The sequence below is a fragment of the Erpetoichthys calabaricus genome, chromosome 1, assembly GCF_900747795.2.
Source record: "Erpetoichthys calabaricus chromosome 1, fErpCal1.3, whole genome shotgun sequence".
In the NCBI taxonomy this organism is placed as follows: domain Eukaryota; kingdom Metazoa; phylum Chordata; class Cladistia; order Polypteriformes; family Polypteridae; genus Erpetoichthys; species Erpetoichthys calabaricus.
Genome location: NC_041394.2, coordinates 40,403,961 through 40,427,066, shown reverse-complemented (window position 1 = coordinate 40,427,066; position 23,106 = coordinate 40,403,961). Strand labels below are relative to the sequence as shown.

At 39.2% G+C, this 23,106-nt stretch overlaps 1 protein-coding gene across 2 annotated transcripts; it reads right to left on the bottom strand.

Annotated features, from left to right (window-relative positions):
* Positions 1–1,572: 1,572 nt before the first annotated feature.
* Positions 1,573–21,185, bottom strand: tgfa (transforming growth factor, alpha). 2 transcript variants are annotated; one of them, XM_028798340.2, is made up of 6 exons: positions 20,815–21,185; positions 15,984–16,040; positions 13,650–13,767; positions 9,972–10,121; positions 9,117–9,226; positions 1,573–3,145 (listed from the first exon to the last, which is right to left on the bottom strand). In XM_028798340.2, the coding sequence occupies exons 1-6, from the start codon at positions 20,852–20,854 to the stop codon at positions 3,138–3,140; spliced, it is 483 nt and encodes a 160-aa protein (XP_028654173.1). In that variant the 5' UTR covers positions 20,855–21,185; the 3' UTR covers positions 1,573–3,137. The 2 variants fall into 2 exon arrangements, with proteins under 2 accessions (XP_028654173.1, XP_028654183.1); XM_028798350.2 differs by lacking the exon at positions 20,815–21,185 and adding an exon at positions 16,265–16,531.
* Positions 21,186–23,106: the final 1,921 nt, after the last annotated feature.

The window sequence follows — 23,106 nt, the reverse complement described above, 5'->3', positions numbered from 1 at the left end:
TTTAAGAATATAGTATTTTAATCAGGGTGGTATCAATGCTGTGTCACTGCTTTAAGACCAGGGTTCAGTTCCTGTTAACTGCCAAAATGGGTTTTTACCTGGTACTTCAGTTTCCTTCCACATTTTAAAGAACCAACATTAAGTAAATTAGCCAATGTAAGCAAGTGGGTCCCATGAGGGACTGATATTGAATAAACACTAATTTGAAACAAGATAATTCCATGAGCATTGGCTACCTAGGAAAATGGAAGATAAGGAAATGGGTGCAAGTATTAGAATGTTCTTATTCTTGTGTCTTTTACATGGAACAGTTGTGTGTAGCTCAAACACTTCCACTATCCATTTCTCTTTTGGCTTTCCTATTCCATTCTCACTCCCTATGGTGGCCAGAAAAAGGAAGGCCTGGGTACCTGTGGCATCAAGTACATCACTGTTTATTCACCCAAGGCCAACTCAGTTTGAGTACTGATTGATTATTTGAAACACAGTGTCAATGAAAATGATTGTGTTATAACAACCAGCCCTGGAGATCTCAGCTTTAGTAGATGGCATGAAAACCACAAAGTCTGAAATTCAGTGCCCACAACTGAATCTCATTGTTATACCAGGCTTATACCAGCTGTAGAAAGAATGCCTTTGTAAAAATGTTCACAATGAAAGATATAAAAGTCACCATATGACAAATGCATCCCCAGATCTATAAAGTGCACAGAAGTCTTATTCAGCAGTTTGATTTTGCAAGTATCTTATACCCAGCCCTTTTGTGTAGCAATTTATACAAGTGCCCTTTGGGGCCTGAATGAAAGACAATTAATTATTGATCAACCAAACTGCAAAATAGCAAAATCTCAGGAAGCAGCATGAATTTTGCATCATCCTAAAGCAAGTCACAGTGCCAAAGGCAGAAGAGGGGCAGTGCATCTAGAGCAGCACTTGTATGGTGCTGTAAAGACAGAGCTGACTGAAACAAGCTTGCACTTGCCCACCTTATCACGGTGTCTTATCTAACTGAGAAAGAAGCTTTGAACTCTCAGGCATAGTTTTCATTCCATACATATTACCATCAAAAAAATGTTTTAACCATCCCAGGCCAACGATTACAATTTGTGGGTGAGGCAAGAGAGGTTTGTCAATGTACAAGACCAGCTCCTCCCCAGACATTCTTCTAAAAGTAGCAATGAAAACTATAGCCAAGCCATTAGTGGCAGCACTGGATCCCACAACTTCAATTTTGTTTGATAGCTATTATTTATTATTTTAAATCAAATGAAATATAGACACACACAGACAGACAGTTAAAGAGCCAATTCTGAATTGAAGATTAATGAGCTAAAATGTACCAGAGATGATCTGGTAACCGTAGTCCTTGTCATTTTGCCAAATGTTGTCAGTTTCATTAGTATTGGAATATGGCATCTCATTCAGGATTGATTCTTGCCAGGCACCTGACACTACCGGAGTTGTTATCTGAAAAAAGATTTTTTTTTTTTTAAATGTGGTGCTGTTCCCAACAATCACACTCAAATTTATGCCACGCTCCAGATTTGCAGAAAAAAATAATCTTTCATTCCATTCATATGACATACATATTGAAAGTGTTTATTTACACAGAAAATAAATTAAAAAGGTCTTTGCAAAATTCTGCAGTCACTTTCCAATAAAGAAGACAAACTCTGCACTGTGCCAGAGACCCAGTGGCACATCTACGAGACAAGTCATTTCCTGCCTTCCTGCCAGTAGCATTATGTGTGCACTCCCCTATGGTTCAATCACATAATTTACTTTAACGTTTTAGAAGATTGTGAGTTTACTAGACATGCAGCAATCACTCAAAATTAACGTTAACAGATGCTAGGGAGATGGCAATGGAGGTTGCTGTGACTTAGTTGGGAGTGATAAAATGAATGTGGTACAAGGTTTTATGTATTTGTGCAGAAATGAGAGGTGAGGGCTATGGGTGGGAAGGAATTACAGGTGATTAACAGTGCGCTACTTATAAATTGTGGTAAGATTATGTTTCATTTTAATATTTTGGTGAAAAACTGTGACAAAAACAGCTTTGAAACCGTGAATGTGGTTAGCTGTAATATGAAGCTTGTGTTAAACAGCTTAGTCTAATTTGACTGGTCTCTGACACAGAATGCAGCCAATGGTTACCATTGTGCCTTCAGTAACATTAAGTGGACATGGAACATACAGTGATGCTGCATGTCAGACACGTGCTGGTATGCATCTCCAATACTGTAAGCTACAAGAAGTCTCAAATGTGACAAGCTGGGAGCCGAGAGCATTGGGTTCTCCCAGGTATGGTTACAAATGTCAAAGTACAATAATGAAACCATGTTGGAAGAACTGAAGTGATCTTAAATTTGTAAAAAGAAGCTCAGAGTTTCACCAGATGAAATTAACAAATGCTCAGGTCCATTTGAAACCTCAAAACATGACGATTCCCACTTCTGTCTCTAACAAGCATAGATGCAGGTAGATTTTTAATGAAGCACTTCCAATTGGGGGGGAAAAAAAAGCCAGCAAGTCAACAAATCCGGTTTCTGGTTTTAAGTGACTGAGAAGAAACTTCAAAAGAGGAAACCTCCAAGAGCGTCCCGTAGATGTCCATCCAACTATAAAAGGGAGGCCATTTCTTGCTGTTCAGGTCCTAGATAGTCAGGAATCACCTTAGAGGAACACCTCTTTATGTCCGGTTAGACATTTGTTATTGTTTTACTCTGGCCTTCAGAAGGAGTTTTTAATTAAAATTCATAAAAAAAAAAAAAAAAAAAAAACCACTAGTGAGAACAGCAGACCTCCATAATCCAGGAATATCAAGGTTCGTTCACACTTGGTGCATTCCACCTTGGCTGGGCTCAGAATACAAATGCTAAGAAACAAAAAAGGAGCTTAAAAACAGCGCTGCTGAAGAGGACAGCCCCATGATAGTCATACACTGAGAGTAACTGGGAAAAGGGCACAACGTGCACAATACTGGCTTCCTACAGCTCCTCCTTTTCTCCAGCGTCCGTTAAGACACCAAGGACACCAATTAAAAGTTCTCTTCCGTTTGTAAAACCAAACTGAAGGCGATGAGGTAAACCTGGAGTTCCACCACCGAGTTGCCATTGACTGGGATGGATAGCCATTCAGACCACTGTAAGACAAAACAGAAAATCAGAGTTACATCAGTACATACAGCATTAGTATTCTGAGATGCAACCAAAAATGATGGCAAGCACTAAGAGAATCACTTTACTTATGAAATCTAGTAAACCCATGGAACAACTATTCAGGACTTAGAAAAGCCATGGAAAAATAGGCAGCTTCAACATAAACTATAAAATAAATAGTCATCATACATTACATTAAACTGTTCCTGAGTAAGCGAGTAGTATCAGTTCATTACTGTTTGTGGGGTTGGGTGGCATCAGCCTGTCATGGAAATTGACTCAGCAATGTGCTGCTTAACCTCCTTCCCAAAAGCAATGTAATCTAATGGTAGATTAAAAACTGATACTGAATGTTTTTGTGATACTCATGGGTCACATGGACACCTTAGATGTGGATGCCAGATATGACCGACACGTGTACTTTTATTTTTAGAAAGTAGTTCGAGCTGATGGTGATGTTTTTCAGTGTAATGTAGAACAACAAATAGATCTTAACCAACCTATGCCCTGAATACTAACTGGAAGAATTTACTTAATATTTAAAACCCCCATCAACTATTTGTTGTTACATTTAAACCAATACATACATTCATTCCAACAATGATGCAAACCTTCTTCTTGGCAATCAAAGTAAGGATGGACAAGTAGGAAAACATCCATTTGCAGCTTGGGGCAAACATCAGATTGCTAACCTCTTTTAGTTTGCTTTATCTCTACCCCCGAAACCAAAAAAAAAAAATAGTAATATTTAATAATGCACAACCTTGTTGACAGTACCAGCCAATTCCAAACCCCTCTGAAGCTTCTTGAAGTTAGTTAAGGTAATTCAACAGGCAACCTGCAGTGTTAGTAGGTTTTCACTGCAAACAATCAAGAGGCTAATAATAAATTAACTTGTTTCCTTACCTCTTTGCATAATACAGTATATGGATTTGAAAATAACCTGAAATATGAAACATAGCAATGTTGTGCAGTAATACTACAAGACTGTCCGTGAGAGTAAACTTACTCTTTAACTCATTAGTATGTTGCCATTATTCTTTTTCAAAACTTCACACAATTTACATTTAAAAGGGTCAGATGTGAGTTACCATGAAAACGTGGTGGTTATTTAAAGGGCTCATTGCATGCTGCCATGTTTGGTTACTTTAAATGAACACCCTAATTTTAAAAATCACTTTTAAAAGCAAGCATAAGAGACAAATCAACACCACAGAAAAACATGTCAGTGACTTTAAATTGAATGGAAATTAAAGTTACTGAATTCTGTAAAAAAAGCAAAACTCAAATTGTGAGCTCACTCAGAATCCAAAATCTCAAACCATGAAAGTTTGTCTCCAATTCAGAGCCTGGTCACTATGAAACATAAACCCACTGTGACACTGAATTGAACAGTTAGGTTCTAAAAACTGCCACACGTACACTGGAATGGTTAGCGGATTTCTAGTTACTGTGCCATCTGTGTGGAGTTTACATATTCTACCCATTGTCACTTGGACATCTTTCAGGCCTCTAGATCTCTGGTATCTTAGTTGGGCATGGGCTCTAACCTTGCTCCTTTTACTTCTGGGATAGGCTACAGCTTTCTTATGGCATATATTTTAGATATGTTTGTCTAGCGAGTATGGTGTTGTGATGCCATTCTTCTGTAACAAATACCAAATTTTCAAGAAACCACCTTGGGTTGTTCATGACTTTGTCATCCTGAGAAAGGAGGAAAGCTCTAGATAATGTTTAATAACACTAATACAATTGTGCAACTAATTTTAACCACAAAGGGCACTGGGAAACTTTAAAATACACAATAACAATTGTGGCGGACGGCCCCTTCAATGCTGGATCCGGGGGAGCAGCCATGGGATGCACTCTACGCCCCCCGGAACACTTGGTGGCAGCCCCCCTGCGTTGCATCGGGGCCCATAGCAGGGGGGCACTACAAGGCTTCCTGAGCCCGTATGGGCGGCAATGCAGCTACACCCAGAAGTGCAGTCTAATTGAGGTTAATTACCACCTGAAGCACTTCCGGGTGGAGTATAAAGGGAGCCTGCAGTCACTACTCAGGGAGCCAGAATCGGGAGGAGGAGGACGACAACAACAACGATGACAAGAAGGTTGCCTGGGAGGAGTGGTGGAGGAAGAAGAAGTGGGTTTTTTGTGTTGCCGTTTTTGGGACTGTGCTGTGGCTGGGGAACATGGGGAAGACATGCCCCCAGATAAAGAAAAATAAATTTGTGTTTTATTTTTGTGTGTGCCTTCGTGTCCATCTGTGTCGGGTCAGGCGCCTATATAGCGCCTTTTCACACAATAAACCAAAACTCACTCTCGATAGTAGGCAACAACAGTAAATGCAGACAGCAGTAACTTTTGTCAGTACAATTATGAAGCAAGGTAACTAACTCTGTATTGCTCCATTTCTTGGTAAGGAAGATATAAAGTGTGACATCAGCTGCCAAATATTGGCAGTATAGTGAGAGTTGGCTTGCAGACCATGCTGGATCAACAAATATTCAACGGTGTAATCTTTGCGACATCACACTTATTTAGCAATTAACAAGCATAATAAAATAACCAAGGTTACTATCACTGTTAAAAGCGTTTCTGCCATATCCCCCCTGCCACTATATTATACCCTCAAAGCTTCAAACGTTGCGCCATGGCGGCTGGTTCACTTACTTGACCGGGTGTAGATCAGAGGTCTAATCACAATCTGGTTTCCTACCACTAGGAAACAGCAGTTATCAGCCGACTGGCCAAACACCCAGAAGCATTACCTGGTATGTCGCCACCCAAATATCAGATTGTGATCACACCTATGCATGCATATTATATACACACACACACACAAATAAAAAATTGCCTAGATGCATCCACCAATGACTACTGCAAAGATGACCAGGTTAATCATGCTGTTTTACCTTTGCATCTCCCTCTTCTAAAACAAGCCTATCTACTTTCTCACATAAAAAGGGCCAAGCTCCAACTGACCAAATTAGGATCTCTCTTTTTGACCTCCTATGAAGCCAGGTTTAGACAAGCACAGTTAAACCTTATTTTCCTCCTGTCTGAAAACAACTATGCTAAGAAGTCTTAAATCAGACCAATTACTGAATTAAACCAATTGTAGTGTTCAGTATTTTAAATGCCCCAAACTTTGAGATCATGGATTGCAAGGTTTCTGATCCTGCTCTAAACATATAGTGCTTCAAAGAACATTGACGAGTTTATTGTTGACAGTTGGTCATTTTCATTCATCCATCCTCCAATTTTTCTGCCTCATGTCTGGAGCACTGCTTCATTAAATAATACCAGCAAGTAGACAAAAATACAGTATCTGGGAATACTAAGACCCAAAAGGCACACTTCCAAGTTGCACCTATAACAACATGAATGAATGCAGTTCTTTCTAAATTCCAAATGTAATTGATATTTGTTACAAATAATTGTATACCATTTTTTTATTTTTAGATTGTCCCTAGGAAATATATTTAAGCAAAGCAAAATAATAGGCTCTCTGAGGAAGATGAAAGTCACTACTGATTTAATCTCCCTCAGCAGTTCTCTTCTGCGTCACAAAGTCTTTTGAAAAGGAAAAAAAAAAGAAACCATGCACAAACATACACATTGGTTATTGCTGGAGCTTTTGCATGATGGTGACAAATGCACAAAATAGGTAAAGTAGTGTGTAGAGATCTTTGGCACATGCAAAAAAAAAAAAAAAAAAAGTGAAGAACCTGTCCAAAAATAAAGTAATGAAAAGTTTCTAAATATCAAAAAATGTATTATAAAGAGTAGCATATATTTAAATCTAAATCAAATCAATATTTGCTACTTGCTTTGCTGTTAAAACTGTATCTATTCATTTTGGTATGTTTTCGTGCAGTTTTATGTGGAGAAAAAAAAAATGGCTGATGGTTTATTCCCAGCATTTGGGTTAACTTGCCACAGTTCTTTTGTAGACTTGGCTGTCTTGCTTGCTTCTGCCTCTCTCCAGGTAATTCCAGATGGTGTGGAGATCAGATATCTGTGGAGACCATACCATCTGATGCACATTTTGTTTTGCAGAAGAAAGTTCTTTATGACTTTGTTCATGTGTTTGGATCATTGTCCCATTGCAAAATGAAGCTAGGACCAGTCAGATGTTTCTCTGATGGTATGTTGTGATAGATGAGAATCCCTGTGTACTTCTCAACACTGATTAAATGAATTCTGACCAGAATACCAAATCCATTTGCAGAAATACAACCCCAAACCCACAGGGAGCCACTGCCATTCTAGAGTAACAGGGAGTTCTACAAGTTCACAGCTAAAAAGAATGTTGGACTTCTTCTGATTTCTGGGATGTCTGTTTCATTTCTCTCGTCTGCTGCTGCAGTGTTTATTCGGTTGACCACTGCGTTCCATTGAACTTTATCCATTTTCTTGCATATCTTCAGGAGACCTTGAAACTCTTCTTTGCCACAAAATTTTTACTTGTGACAGACCTTCCTGATGCTGGATGACCACCTTATATACTGTTGCGATGCTCACTCTTGTCAAGGTAAGAATCGATGATTTGAAGGTTATACTGCCACACCAATACTCTTTGGTTTAGTTGTCCTATGCCCAGTTTGATTCTTCCTACTCCTACTTGTTTTGAATAGTTTAGTTCAATCAACTTATTATGTCATTATGTTTGTTATCTTTATTTAATCATGCATCGGGCCATATTGCTATAAATTAATCAAGGTATTACCTGAAAAGTGACTATTACTTTAGTTCCTTTCTTAAATCTTACACAAACATTTTTGTATTTTGTTAAATTATTTCCGGAAAAATTAACATTTCAAAATCTGAAGTTTTCTCCTTCTGTTAATACTAATGCAGAAAAATAAATATCTCAGATAAATAGTCTGTCCAAGGCAATTGCAGAGTGGTTAATATGCTGTAAAATTATGCACATGAATTTAAAATATTTTCAACTACCTGAGCAAAGTAAGGTCAAGCCAAGGTTAGTTGTGCAAGAAGAACAAAGCTCCAGTTTATACGGACCCTAGAGGTTATAGCCCTCTGGGGGTACATGGCTTTCCAAAATAGCAAGTCAAATTTGACTCTGCTCCAAGTGTCCAACAGAAAGATCATCGGTTGTCATAAAATAAACAGCACTAACCAGAACAAGGCATGGCTTTTTAGTAGAAGCTGTCTGTCTGTTTTATCAAGTAGGCTGTCACACACTGTAAACCGGAAATGAAGGACTGTGCGGTTTTATGCAGTAAGCAGGGCAGTGCACAGCTATAATACAGATGATTGTGTTACAGGCAATGCAGTTCCTCTTGAACAATCATCATTTGCTGACTCCACCCTACCACTACCACTAACCTGATGACCTCCAGTTTTCTAAGATGTCACCACTTACTGATTTATCAATTAAAATTCCACATTGCAAAAGTATTTATGCATCTGTGCTAAAGCCATGCTCATTTTACATAACTGAATTTTCCTTTGCATACTTTGTAATGGGCCTTGTTTTCTCTACGTGAGGTGCTAAGAAATAAAAATGCACAGGTTAGATTTCTAAAAATATGCTTTCTACTGTACCCTGGTTGACAAGTGGAAAAGTTTCTATCCTTATCTGGGAATTTCAATGTTTACAGAGGGTCCCATAAAATTAAATTTAACAAAAGCCACTCAATTGCAAACTTAGTCTTTTTTTGAACGCTAACAGCAATTATCTGATTTTTCTTTATAGCTTGCTAACAGAGCAGGACAACAGGTTGCTTGATTGCAAATCCCCTAATCCCTCAATTGCCTGTCCAAATGCATCAATATTATCTGTAATCTGACCTCCGTCTCTCTGCAATCCCTCTGAAACACAAGCAGCAAAGAGTTTTCCAAAGAGGAAGAACTGCAACAATTACACTCATGGGGATCTCAATGCATTCCCCTGCCTGGTACTAGTGATGCAATGGCCATTATTACCTGTTTCCGTATGACAGCAGGAAGCTCCACCCTTGAGGAGACCATCTGGTTTCTCATGGCGACAGGTCAAGGCATGGCTCCAACTACAGGCATAGCGTTTCCGACAACAGCTATAAGAGAAATAGGTTATCACCTTACAAGTTTCATGCTAGCACCTGAAGAGCAGAGTGATCCAATCACATATCCTACCAATTACAACTCTGAACCTGCACACCCTGTTGAAAATACACTGCTCCCACCCTTGCCATACAACTTCTTTATTTCTTATCTGTAGGATTAGGAAAACTGATAAGCCACATGACAAACTGAACAGCTGCCAAGAAGACAAGCATGAAGTAAACTCAGTCTGTTAAATGGTTAGATTTCACACTATATTCAGTTTGGATGGATCTTAGGAACATGTGGATGGTGAAATGAAAATACATAGCTAAAACTTACTGTGCTATTATTGTGCCAATGCCTTTATCCAAAAAGCAACTTACAACAGTTGAGAGATACAATTAATTATGTATTTTTCCCCCCAGCTGGAGCACAGGTGGGTGATGTGACTTGCTCGTGGTCAATCAGCATCAGTGGCAGGATTTGAATTCACAACCTCAGCGTTGTAATTTCAAAGTCGTAACTACTGTGCCACAGTTCATGTCATCCATTTCTTGAACTTTACTTTATCCAGTTATTGGGTGGAACTAGAGAGTATCCCTGTAGCATCACACACAAGGCAGAAACCAACCCCGGATAGGGGAACAAGTGGAATACACATGGTCTTGCACAAAAGGTTAATTTAAAGATGCCAGACAACCTAACCTGCCAGCCTTTGAGATGTGGAAGGAAAGCAAGAGACTCTACACTACTTACTGAAATAGGACAAGGAGCAGAATGAGCAACACACATCCCACTACTGACACCACAGCCAAGGTGGCAATGGTTTGCTGCTTTTGATTGGTTGCAACAACTGCAAGTAGATCTGCGTGTTCACATCTCATTCCAATAAATCCTGGATGACACCTTAAACACAAGGGAAGATCAAGAAAATAAAGTTAGATGGCTATTACTATGGAACATACAGTACCACACAATAAACACCAAGTTAGGAAGCTAAGCTCTGCTACAGAATCATGCATTATTGTATTGTAGAAGTGAGCAACTCAGGATATAATACTGCCATTTTCAGACTGCCTGATAATGCATAGATATCAGTAAGCTGAATTGTCAGATTGAACATGAGGACAAATTTAAGTAAGAATTCTATCTTTGAGGGCTGCAGTGACTACAGATTTGGTTACAACCCCATTTCTTAACTAAAGAGCAATTACTGCTGCTTAAGTAATTATTGCTCAAACAATATTCTTAAGCTTGATTTAATTCAACTTTCTTCTTCAAGCTTTGCTTACTTTTTAATCTTAAATAGCTGTAGTCATTTTAACTGCTTTGTTTTCCAAACCAGCAACTAATTAACAATGAGATGTGAATAACAAAGAAATCAGCAGTTCAACAAATTTCACTTACACCTGTGTACTCATCATTGACACCTCTGTGTTAATAAACTATTTGGAAAGAAATTGAAGAAGGAAAACAAAATGAGAGGCTGAGAATTGCTAATCTATTCTGGGCCACAAAGGACTAGGATAATATTATGAAAAAAGAAAAATCTGCAATGCAAGAATGACTTCAAATAGCAGAATGAAGGCACAAACAAGCCATAACATTAAATAACATGTTCTGTTATCAGCAAGGACTGGCTTCAGATTAAAACAAGGAGATTGGAACAAACGCCTGCAGCCACTGAGGTCCTCAGGAATGAGATCTGAAAACCCACCTAGCACAGATAGTGTACAGATAAATGTACACAGATTTTAGTCCAATAAATTTAATAAAGATTTTGTTGAAACACCCCAATAAACCATTAAAGCAATTTATAAGATTTACAGCCAATAGAATTTACTCATATAGTAAAACCCTAACAAAGATGTTTAGATAGGTCATAGGAGAATGAGCCAAAAGTTGAATGGGAATAATAAAACCTCTTGACTTTATGGACATGTCCTTAATCATTAAGTGGAACTGTCTGGAACAGTAAAAAGCAAAGAACATACATACAAGTTTGCATTTATTTACTGGTGGACATGCAGGATTTATTTTTCAGTTGTTGCCCAAAGAAAAATTATAATAGTTATTTCAAGGAAAATGGCATCTCAGACGCTAAGCCGAATGCCCTCTAAATAAAAATGTTGAAATGGTAAAGAAGGCAGCACATTCTTGTATTCAATATATACAAATAAATTTTTTTTTTTCAAAGTTACTGTATTAAAGCATTACAAATGATGCAAGTATTGAAAAATAGTTCTAGGAGCTATTATGAAAAATCACAACAGACTACATGTTAACTATCCATGCTGAATGGAATAGTCCCTATTCATTTGTGAATTGTCAGTCAGTCATTTTCCAACCAGCTACTGTGTTTTTATTTTTCCCTTAATTGCAATTTGATGCATAAGAAAACAGTTTTGTAGGCTTGCCCGAATAAATGTAATTCAGATACAATAAAGACAGATAGGCAATCAAAATCAACTGAAAGGCAGGGCAAACCGACTGGAGAAATTACAATTAAAAAAAATGTACAGACAGAGCATTGTAGAATACATAACTAAGCAGACAAAAACAAATAATGCAAACAGCAGCAGCTATAGAAGGTCCTGTTTCTCTATGGATTACAGATGGAAATCCATATACTTTATTTAGCAGGATTTTTTATAATAATTCAATTAAAAATTGTCAGTCACCCATTCTCTACAATTTTCATTTTGGTTACCACCGTTCATTAAAGTGCACTATCACAATGCATCTTACATATCAAAAACACATACATTTAAAAACAAATAGTAAATACAATAAGAACTTCTAAAGAGCTTTCTTGATTTTTCGTCAATTCATATTGGCTACCTGTTACTTCTCAGAGATCTCTCCTACAGGTCAGGAATATCTCTGTCAAGCTTCAGTTTGTCATGCTTGCCATTTTCCAGTTTTTGTATGGCATGGGTGCACATGCATATAACATACCATGTTTTTGCCAACATAAAAAGGCAATTTGCTGCAGCGTACAGGTCTCTTAACATAATCGAAGCAATTGACTGCACTCATTTTGCTTGTGTTAGCCGTGAGCAGTGATAGTCTATTAAGGCACAAGTCATTGTGACGCATTGATAAGACTGAAAAATGTGTCTCAGTGGCCTGGGTCAACCCATGATTAATTTATTTTAAGGCAAAATAGCCTTGGCAGATATGAAGGTAACTGTGCAGTATGTGGTGAATGGACTGTAGGTAAAGAAACTGACAGAACTCTTAGTGGTTCATAGAGCCTACACTATTTTTGCTGTGCTTCCTCCCCCATAAAAACCTATCATCTATGGGGGGGAGCAAAAACTTTAGATTCGCCACAAATATTGACCTCAAGTTTTCAACGGATCTCGACGTTTTAGAGTCCCATGATACCAAAAACATCGATATCTTGATGATGGGTCTGTCACAGTCTCTTGAGGATGTTCTAGAGCAGGGGTCCTCAATCATGGCCCTGGAGTGGCTGCAGGTTTTTGCTCCATCCCAATTGCTTAATAAGAAGCACTTATTGTTCAAGTAACACTTCTGCTTCACTTTACTTGTCTCGCTCGTTAAGATTTTGAACCCTTATTTCTTATTTTAGTCTTAAACAGTTGTATTCTTGGTTTTTAATTGCTCCTAATTAGCAATAACATGCAAATGATAAAAAAGAGCAGCATTTCTCCATTTAGCTTTATTTACACCTGTGTGTATTTATCATGCACTATTGGGTTTAATTAAATACTTGGAAGGAAAGTGAAGAGAAAAAAGTGAAGGACTGAGAATTACTCCTCCGTTTTTGCTTTCAAATCATTTGGATGATATTCTTAGAAAGGGGAAGAAAATCTAGGATACGAGAATGACCTGACATAGCAGAGTTAAAGCACGAACAAGCCATGAAATTAAATTATTGGCAAGAATTGTTTTCTAATTAAGTAACCGGGTTAGAACAAAAACCTGCAGCCACTATGGCCCTCCAGGACTGTGATTGAGGACCCCTGGCCTAGAGCTAAAATGGCTGGACAGAAAAATACCAAACTTGAAACTTAAGCCTATTATGAGATGACAATGTGCTGATTAGTTTTTGAACCAAATCATGCAAGAGACAAAGGCATTCTAAAGGAATCCTCAAACACCATAATTCCACAATTAACTATGAATTCTTCTTGTCAATTGCTATCGTAATGACCTATTTTATAATCAGAAAGATAAGCATCAGAAAGGTAAATAATTACTGAATTGTTGCAGAAATGTTTGGGTAACTTGGATAGTTAAAAACTACAGTAGCTGGGCAGACAAAGAAAAAAATAATCTGGAAGAACAGATCAACAGAAAAACTTCATATAAGAAGAACATTTAACTGAACACATTTTATGAAAGAACTCACGAACAAGTGTAAACAGAACAGCCATAAGAGACTGCAAGAACAGGTGACCTTACACGCAAGCAGGGGTGTCTTCCAAAACCAGGAAGCGGCAGGTACCATGGAAACAGAACTGGCTGTGGGAATCCGGGCAATCATCAAAGTGTGAGCGGAAAGCTGCTGCTTGAGGTGGACCTACAAGCCAAGAAAATGAGTTACCAGAACCACCCAGAAGACAACAAAGGTAACCATGTTACTGGCTGTCAGCCTTCAGATACTCAGTTTGCACCCATTTGTTCAAGTTTACAAACATGTATAAATAGCATTCTGGGATTTGGATTTGCACGTTTCCCCACTGACTAGTGACAGTAGTGTAACACAATGAATACAACATCAGATGAAATAAAGAAACATACATTCACGAAGCTATAAGTACAAAGAGCTGTTGAGTAGCATTATATCCCAAATATAAAAACTGTGCCAATATCTAATGGTCCTAGTGCTAATTATCCTGAATCACATGCTGGGATGGAAGAGGGAGAAAAATTATTATGTACAATGGCTGAACTCTTTTAATAATGATGTTTGTCTTCCTAAAACCATTTGTGTAGTGTATGTACAGAATATTGCATCACTAATTTTGTGATTCAACTTTAAGTTTTGTGCCGAGTAGGTGCAATACCAGGATGTTATGCAGCCTCAGAGGGTGGACTACATTGAATAACTAAAGAAACAAAGGAATTGGACAGCCTTCCTGACAACAGCCAAGATGTTCGGTGTCCACTTGAGGTCAGTGATGGCGATCTCCAAGAATTAAAAGCTGTGAATGCTCTCCACAGCATCCCCTCCCATGCAGACAGGGCTGTCATCTGCCTCCTGAAGTCTGTGACCAGCTCTTTGGTTTTGCCGACATTAAGAGAGAGATTGTTTTCTTGGCACTACTGTGCCCTAAGGCAAATCACTAAATCCTCTGAAAGAAATCATAAGGCCACTGCCACCTCCACCCATGAAAGACTAGCCTTAATATGTGACTTGAACATACTTAACTAACTTCCACCCATCCACCATTTTTATTTATTTATTTATTTAAGCACAGGGTTGCACTGTGTTTCATCCTGGCAGCTGTGAGTGCAAGAACCAAACCTGAATGAGATATTAGTCCTTCACAAAGAATGTAACACCAATGGTCACCACACCGTCTAACAAGAATTTGACTGTGAGAAGAAACCCACCTAATACATTAGGAGAACATGCAACCCCCCCACCCCCCTACCCCTTTATGGCTCCAAGTTAAAACAGAACCTTAGAACCTCTGCCCTACATTTTCCTGAATTGTATTCTTTACAAAATTCCCTTACAACTAGTATTGTATTTCATAACTTCAGTAATTTGGGTTCAATTACCAGTTTGATTAGGATTTATGCCAAATTTGAACCCACTCTCCATGTCCGGAAAAGGTTTCTCCAGGTACCTCCGAAAACCCTAAAGATGTGGGGTCACGGTAACTACCAAGTCTAAATGGAGCATACAGCTTTGTTCATGTAGGTTTTCTCCAAGTACCTGGGTCTTCTCCCACACCCAAAATAAGTGCACATTAGAGGATTTAAGGTTGGTGTGTGACCAGAGATGAACGTGCATTCCATCCACTGTTGGGTCATGCCAGAAACCCAGTACTGTCAAGTTAAGTTAAAACTCCCTACTGTCCTAATCTAAAAAAAACATGCTCTGAAAATGATTGATAATTTAATTCAAACATAATATATTACATTATATTTCATCATTAAGTATGGTAAATGCATACATCATTGCAATGACCTTGCACCTCATGAATTAGGATAAAGTAAACCTGAGAAAGACGAAGAGAAAGATGCCGCAGCCTGTATTTCAAAGAAGCTTTTAAAACACGCATTTCACTGCCAACTCATCATCAGAAAAGATTTTTTTCATTCATATAGCTGTCATACTTTTGGATTTGCATATTGTTTCCTGATCTTCACCCTGCATTTTTCAATCCCAATTTCCTTACCTTATGTTTACTACCCAGAGGCTAAACATTCCAATTACCTGACTAGTCATTCTTATAAATCATCTCTGAAGTTTGTTTGTTTAAGCAGGAAAAAAGTTACCATTTCACTTCACTTGAATTTTCAATTGAAAAGAAAATAAAGTCCAAAGTTTCATGCATTTGTATTTTTTTTGCAACATACTATGTTTTAATTGAATTTCTGAGAAGTGAAAATTTAAACACTGATGTGTATCTAAACATTATGTAGAGTCGCAGGTTTAAAAAAAAAAAAAAAAGTTAGCACAAGAAATGGGTGAAAAAAGGCCACAATTTACGTCTGGGTCCCAAAGTGGCTCCTCTCTCCTTTGGCTGCATGCATATGGAAGAATAGAAGCCTGGGACTTACGCTTCATTTCTGCTGTGGTGGTGTTCTCAAATCCCAGGGCCACAGTTAGCAGGAAGCCTGAAAAAGAAAAAGAAAGAGTGCAAACCAAATTAACACTGCGGAAAATGAAAACGTCGAGCCTGGGTCACCATCTCTCTCCCCTGTGCGCCTAACAACCTCTCACACCCTCGGCACCGCGTGTGGAGAAAGCAAGCAACAAAACAAACTTGACACCTCCTGGAATAGTCATGCAGGAAGGTAAAATGAGCCTCAGGGCTCATGAGAACAGGCTCTGAACTCACCTGTGGCCTGACTGTGTGTTTACCGCAGCCTGCTGCCAAGACGAATTCGAGTGCGTAAAGTGCTTTATGACTCCAAACCCTTTAGCCGAGCGCGCGCCCGCGCCCGCGCCCGCGCCCGCGCCCTCGCGCGCAGGCGGGAGATCAAAGGACGTCGCACTTCCGCTGCCCTGGCTGATTGGTAGGTTACCTGCGGTTTTCTGTCCCTTTCTCTCTGCCTGCACCGCCACGTTTTGAGGCAATTGTAAGTGGAGTACAATGCCCTTTAAAAGTTAATGAATGCGCGAATGATCGATTCATGGGTTTGCAAGACAATCAAAATGTTTCCTTTAAGTGTATGAGTGTTTTATGGTCGCCCGGGGGTTGACTTAAACCAATCACCGCTACTTTGATCCCATAAATTCCTCTCGTCCTAAATTTCGCAGTTAGGCAATTACAGCCCAAGCAAAGGAAACGCCGCGCAGTGTGGCAAAACAGGAGGCGTCCTGCAATCCGCCCGGTTTGTCTCCAGTCATGACAGTTTTTTTTTCTTTATATCTACACACTGCTTTCGGAATTATGGATTGATCGATACTTATAGGTGATAGCGCTTTGGTATTAACAATGGACCAAGTCCGTGTTAAGATTCTGTTTGGACTACAAGGTAGAGATGGAACATGCACGGGTAGGGATTTCGCGTCCCTTGCCTTCCTATCACAGTCCATAGAAGGGCTTTTACAGAACTTGAGAGTCAAACAGGTTGATCAGCTGTGCGTATTATTTGGGCTAGTTTTAAAAGGATTAAGCGAGTAAAATATCGATTTGGCGTAGTGCTGTTTTGGAACTGAAACGGTGTAAAGACACCTTCCGACTCTAACATCGCGCTTGACACACCATGATGGGGGACCCTATCCCTGCTTGGGAATTTTTACAGTACCCGACAAATGATTGGAGTCCCATCAGAATTTTGCTGTTGTTCCTGTCTGACACTATTGAACGACATCATTTAGAAAGAAAACAGAATATACAGAGAATATATATATAAATATATATATAAATATATATATATATATATATATATATATGGGTGGGGTTGGCTGTATGTGTGTTTGTCGGGGATTGGTTGCCCCACGCCAAGCAATGCTAGAATAGACCCTGGGCTACCCCTCCACTAAGAGGTTACGGATAAATAAAAATGTACTCTTATAAAGTAAGGATTGTTCCTCCCTGGTGCCCGCAGGCTCCAGCTTCTCTGCTTACTTAGCCCTGTACAAAGCGATTAGGAAAATGGATAGATGAATAGTCTGACTTTTTCATTAAAATACACATTGGTAATCGTCTCTTATTCTGGGAACTAACTTTCCTGTATTATTTGTGGTGGATCCATTTATTTGTGGGATGCATGGTAGGTATAGTTTTTAATGTAAATACCGTAACATGCAGAATATTATAGTTCAACACATTCTGACAGTCTGAGTTAAATGTCTTGTACATATTAGAGTGAAAACAGAAGTTATATGAGCTATGATATAATTAATAAAAGGGAAAATATGATTAATTCTAGGAGCCTGTCTATTCACATACGTGGCTTTTCAGTCATGGTAGTTTTCCTAGGGTGGCATGGTGGTGAGACCTGGGTTCAAGTACCAAGTGTTCCCTGCATAGCTTTTGCATGTCCTTCACATGTTCACATGGGTTTCCTCCAGGTGCTCCAGTTTCCTCCAGACATGCAGGTCTGCCAAATTGGTCTCTGATGTGAGTGTTCACTCAGCGACGCACTGGCGCCTTGCCCATGGATTGTTCCTGCCTTGTGCCCGATGCTTGCTGGGACAGGCTCCAGCTTCCCCGCAACCCTTTTCTGGATAAGCGGGTTTGGAAACTGGATTGGAATTTTTCCACGTTTAAGGTTTTGAATATACATTTTAATATTTTCTACATCTGGCGTGTACATACGTACATTAAATGTACCCAGAACAACAACAGATTTCTGTTCGAAATCATCATGTTTATTTAATGCAAATTAATTTTTTTTTAATCAAGTTGCTCTCTCTGTGTTACGCCCTGCTGTATCAAAAACATTTAATTCATCTTCTTCCCGCAGAAGTCCGTTACTTAATAAGTGACTACGGATTTTACACTGCAACGTGACAAATGATAAAGTTTGTTCTCAGTTCGCTTACGTTAATCGCATCTGCATTTTGTACCGGGACGACATGTTGTCTTTGCTCGTCTTCTGACCAGCTGAAGATTGAGACCTTCTGTTATAGCGCCTGACCAGCAGGTACAGGCAAAAACATAAACGTGTCTCTATGCACAAAATGAGTTAGAGCGACGAAGAAAAGGAATCTTTTCTCAACAATATTTAGTTTATATTGTGCCTTTAGTTTGTATAATTACAATGGAACATAAAAACATCATCGAAGTGCAAAAAAAATTAATATAACAAGTGCCAAATATATCCTACGTATAAAAACAACACATTATATGGAGGGCCTATGGGATCTGATACGTATATTTTCAAAAACCCTTTCTTTTCGGGAACAGTGAACGGGGACTCGTACCATCGATATTGGGTAAAACGTGGACGCGCTTAAGAGACGGAAACAAGGGCGTACTTCGTAAGTTTGAATGGCGAGTTACATAACCGAAACAGACTGTGTGGCAGCTTTCAAGACTATATGGGGCAGTTTAAATATTAGCTGACCGAACGGGTGGATCTGCTGAATGCTCTCCCTTGTATGTAACATATATTAGAGATTAGCATCTAAAGAACGTACTGCGGAATTTATTTCATTTGAAACCTGTAGGGTCCTAAGTTTACTTTCCCGCACCACAGTTTACGAACAAGATACTTAAGTAGGCCGAGTCCATTTGGAATCTTTTCAGTATACGAAAAAAAGCATAATATTAGGAAATTAAAAAAAAAATTAGTCTGGAATATTGATATTTTAGCGAGAATTAAATGCACTTAATCTAAAAATAGTTTCACATGGAGCAGGTCGGTCAACCGTTGATCATTTGAAACCTATATAAAACGTGTCAAAAACTCGTTACTTCGATCTTTTAAAATAATTTTCAAAGAATCAACTTACGTTTAATGTCTTCTATTTTTTCAATTAATTAAAATCAAATAAAATTCCATAGAAACAAGTCATGTTTTACAAAACTAGGTTCGAAACAAATCAACCATCACCACTAATTGTCTTCTTTTTACTTACTAAAAAAAACAGTTGCATCCAGATTTTGGTTAAAAATTGCTGCATGTTCGTTCTTGTTGCCCACTGAATGAATCATCAATGATGAGCATTTTACAAGGAATGTTAAATAAGAGTTAACCCAGTCGATAATGTAACCGGATACAGAGATTAAAAATGTGACACTTGAGTTATCATAACGTCAACAGTGTGGAGCAACGGGATTAATCGCGTTTGCGGACTCGGGATTGTTTAACTCAATCACACTTGGACGGATGAGAGTGACTGCAAAGGCCTAAACCTCGACCAGCTCAAAAAGAGCGACTTTTAAATACGGAATAAGCACAGCTAAAGTTCTCCTCTCACTCTTAAAAATAACGGTTCTTTATTGGCCAGTCAATGGTTTGCGTGGTTCCTCGTTGAACCATCGCTCGATAAAGAACTATTTCATTCTAGCAGGGGTTCTTGGGCTGTGAGAAGTTTCCTAATATGTAGAGTACACAAGACCTTTAATGTATATTAAGCGACCTAGCAAGATACTGACAGATTAAGAAAACATACGTCTTTGTATGCAGCAAGAGACCTTTTAAAATGAGTAAACTACAACTCTGTTCTATTCCATACATTGTGATTTAGTGGATCTAAATAAAATGATTTTTATGAAACCTAGCATCGCTCTGAAGACAGGTTTTAAACATTTATTTTTAAGAGTATAGAAGCAGCAGCAGCAGCAGCACTGCTTTCGCTTTCTGCGTTAAATGCAAACTTTTATGTAAGTGAGATTCTGCACATTTTTCTTTTAGCCGAATGCATGGTTTCGTGCCCAGGACAACTATAACGTTCTCTCTGGTTCCCATAGCTGGCACTAATCCCCATCCTATGTGATGGAAGCGCTAGTATTATTTCTTCGTCGTTAATTTTCTTCTTGCTTAGTCAAGAGGATCAGATGTAAACTCTTAAGCAACCGGCAATATGCGATCTAAGACTTCTTTATTTCTAAACTTATTAAAACCGGTCAGTGTTTTCTATAAGGTGAGGGCCCCTTATAGAGTGTATAGTGGAGGAGCCGTAAGGCCCTCGGTGGCATTTTGAGTCCCGACTGCACTGCATAACTCGTACGAAGTGCGTATCCTTTCATTAAACTACTCTCGAACCAACTGGAAAGGATCTCCTCATGAACAGCTACGCGTGTTTTCGCTGACTGCCCTCTTTATCTCTTTATCTCTCTCACTACTGCCACGGAGAGTCTTATATTAAATATCTAGGTTCGACTAGAGAAGAGCATCTACTCGTGTAGCTCGTTATTTTTCTGAAGGTTTTCTTCGAGGGAGGTCACAGGTATATCCTTTGCACGTTCTCAGTAGTAGCGGTCAATCTTACCTATTAATACAAGAAGAGTTTCCTCCACGGCACCCCGCATGTTGAAATGCAAAGTGTATTAATTCCTTGGCCAGCTATCCAAAAATCGCACACCCGTATGGCTGTCCCGTCGTTTTCACTCCAGTGCTACCCAAGACTGTGTTTTGGTCGGGATCTCTGTAGTTTCGTGGTCTTTTTCGTTACAGGGTCCCTGCCCCAGTTTCCACTGGCCGGTGTGCTGCGGGCTGATGAGCTCTCACACTCCTGCTTCGCTGATGCTGCGCCTCTGGCTTCCAGAGCATTGCTATGGAGCGTCTGTGACCCGGCAGGCAGAAATGGGCTCTGGCTTGCTCGCCTCTGCCTGTTATTTAACCCTCTCCAGCCCCCGGCAGAGCTCATGACAGGTGAGCCCCGCCTTTCCCGCCCCTGCCTCAGCTCACCTTCCCACTAAACCGCAGACTATGACAGGCGGTCACCTTGACACATTAAAGGCATGTACGAACGGTTTCAGGGTGCAGTCCCAAGAGGAGAGGCGTGACTTTTGGCACTGCCATTTATACAAAGAGAGTCATCGCAGCGAGATATTAGAGAGCCCCCATTTAAATACAGATAATAGATAATTCCTTTACTTTGCCGATTTTCATCCTCTCTCCATCCATCTGCCCGGCCAGGCATTCATCCCAATAGGCCCTTAACCAGTTGTTATTTCCACTAAAGTGTTGCACAGGTCATAATATTGTAATACAAAAATAAAAGGAAATCACTTACACAGAAGAAATCTAATACTATCAAAAATATGTTCACCTGTAAGTATATATTTCCCACAAATAAATGCACGAAACGACAGTTTAGCGGTCGATAAAGCGTTTTCATATTGTTACTTTCAAACAACTGCTTTAAAATTTAATATTATTTTTTAATTGTTATCAGAAACCAGGCTGCCGTCTTCGTGTAAACTGGAAGAAATTTCATGAGCACATCACCGATGTCGCTATTTAGTTTTACCATATTGGTGCAAGAGATGTGTTATTTCAGAATTAAGATGTTTAAACTACTTATTACTTGGTTGACACTTTTATCCAAGGCGACTTACAACATTTGAGACAGAACTGGTTACATGTATGTTTGCTTCTTCGATTGGAGCGCTGGCAGGTGAAGTAACTTGCTCATAGTCACACAGTGATAGGATTTGAACGTCCAAAGCCTTAAACCACATCTTCTCCCGCTTCAGACATTTCTTCATATGTCACCCATATCTTTGTAACGTGTACCCAACAAAAAACAAAAAAACGGCCTCACGTCCTTTGCTGGTCGTGACATTCCCGGATTGTTCTCCATACGAGCACACAATAGACCAGTAAATAGTAAAGGGATTACGTTATAGATGTGCACGTTTGCTACTGCCCATCGTAGGAGAAAAAAACTCGTAAAACCATACAGGTTTCAACACAAATTCCCAAAAAATGGGTAACTAAGACAGCCAACCAATTCAAGCGTATTTAACAGGGCAGCGAGCGGTAAGACCACACATCTCGGCTTCAAGGACTGAGCACATGTCCGCATGCGGGTCTCACGCCAGGAGCGCACCCCTGACTGGACACCAGTCTTTCACAAAATTACCGAAATTCGTTTGACAGTCACACTTCAGAATTTGCTCACACTTCACCAGTTTGGTACCCCTATGAACCGTTTGCACTGCCCGGTGTTACAAATACCAGTGCAGAGAAGAACGTGAATGTTTCGATAGAAGTCGCCACAGTTTTGGAATCGAAATAGTGGGGTCCAAACGTTTTGAGGCAGAACTGCTACTTACTGCCTGCTTGATTACTTTTTTAAACGATCGTTTGTAATCTCAAGGATCGCAAAGCGCAAACAGCTAATAAGTACATACGAAAAGGATCTATCTATCTATCTATCTATCTATCTATCTATCTATCTATCTATCTATCTATCTATCTATCTATCTATCTATCTTTTTTCCAATAATACGCCAGGTTTACGAGGTACCGTTTCCCAGGCTTTCAGATTTCTCATTTCAGCCTGCGTGCATTTGTCTAGCAAGCTGATCGCATCAACTGAAAATCCAAAATCCACTCTAAAACGGCTCAGAATGAGCATCCCGGTTAATAGGATCTGATTATTTCAAACTGGATGGCCATTTCACCAAGTTTCGATTTTAGTTTAAATGCGCCCTCCGACGTTCATTTTGTGAATTGGATTCTCTGTTCTGCAAAAGTAAAAAAAAATGTAAGAAAAAGGAGCCTGAGAACCCAACCTACGCCGTTTAACTCCTTAAAATATTATATTCTAAAC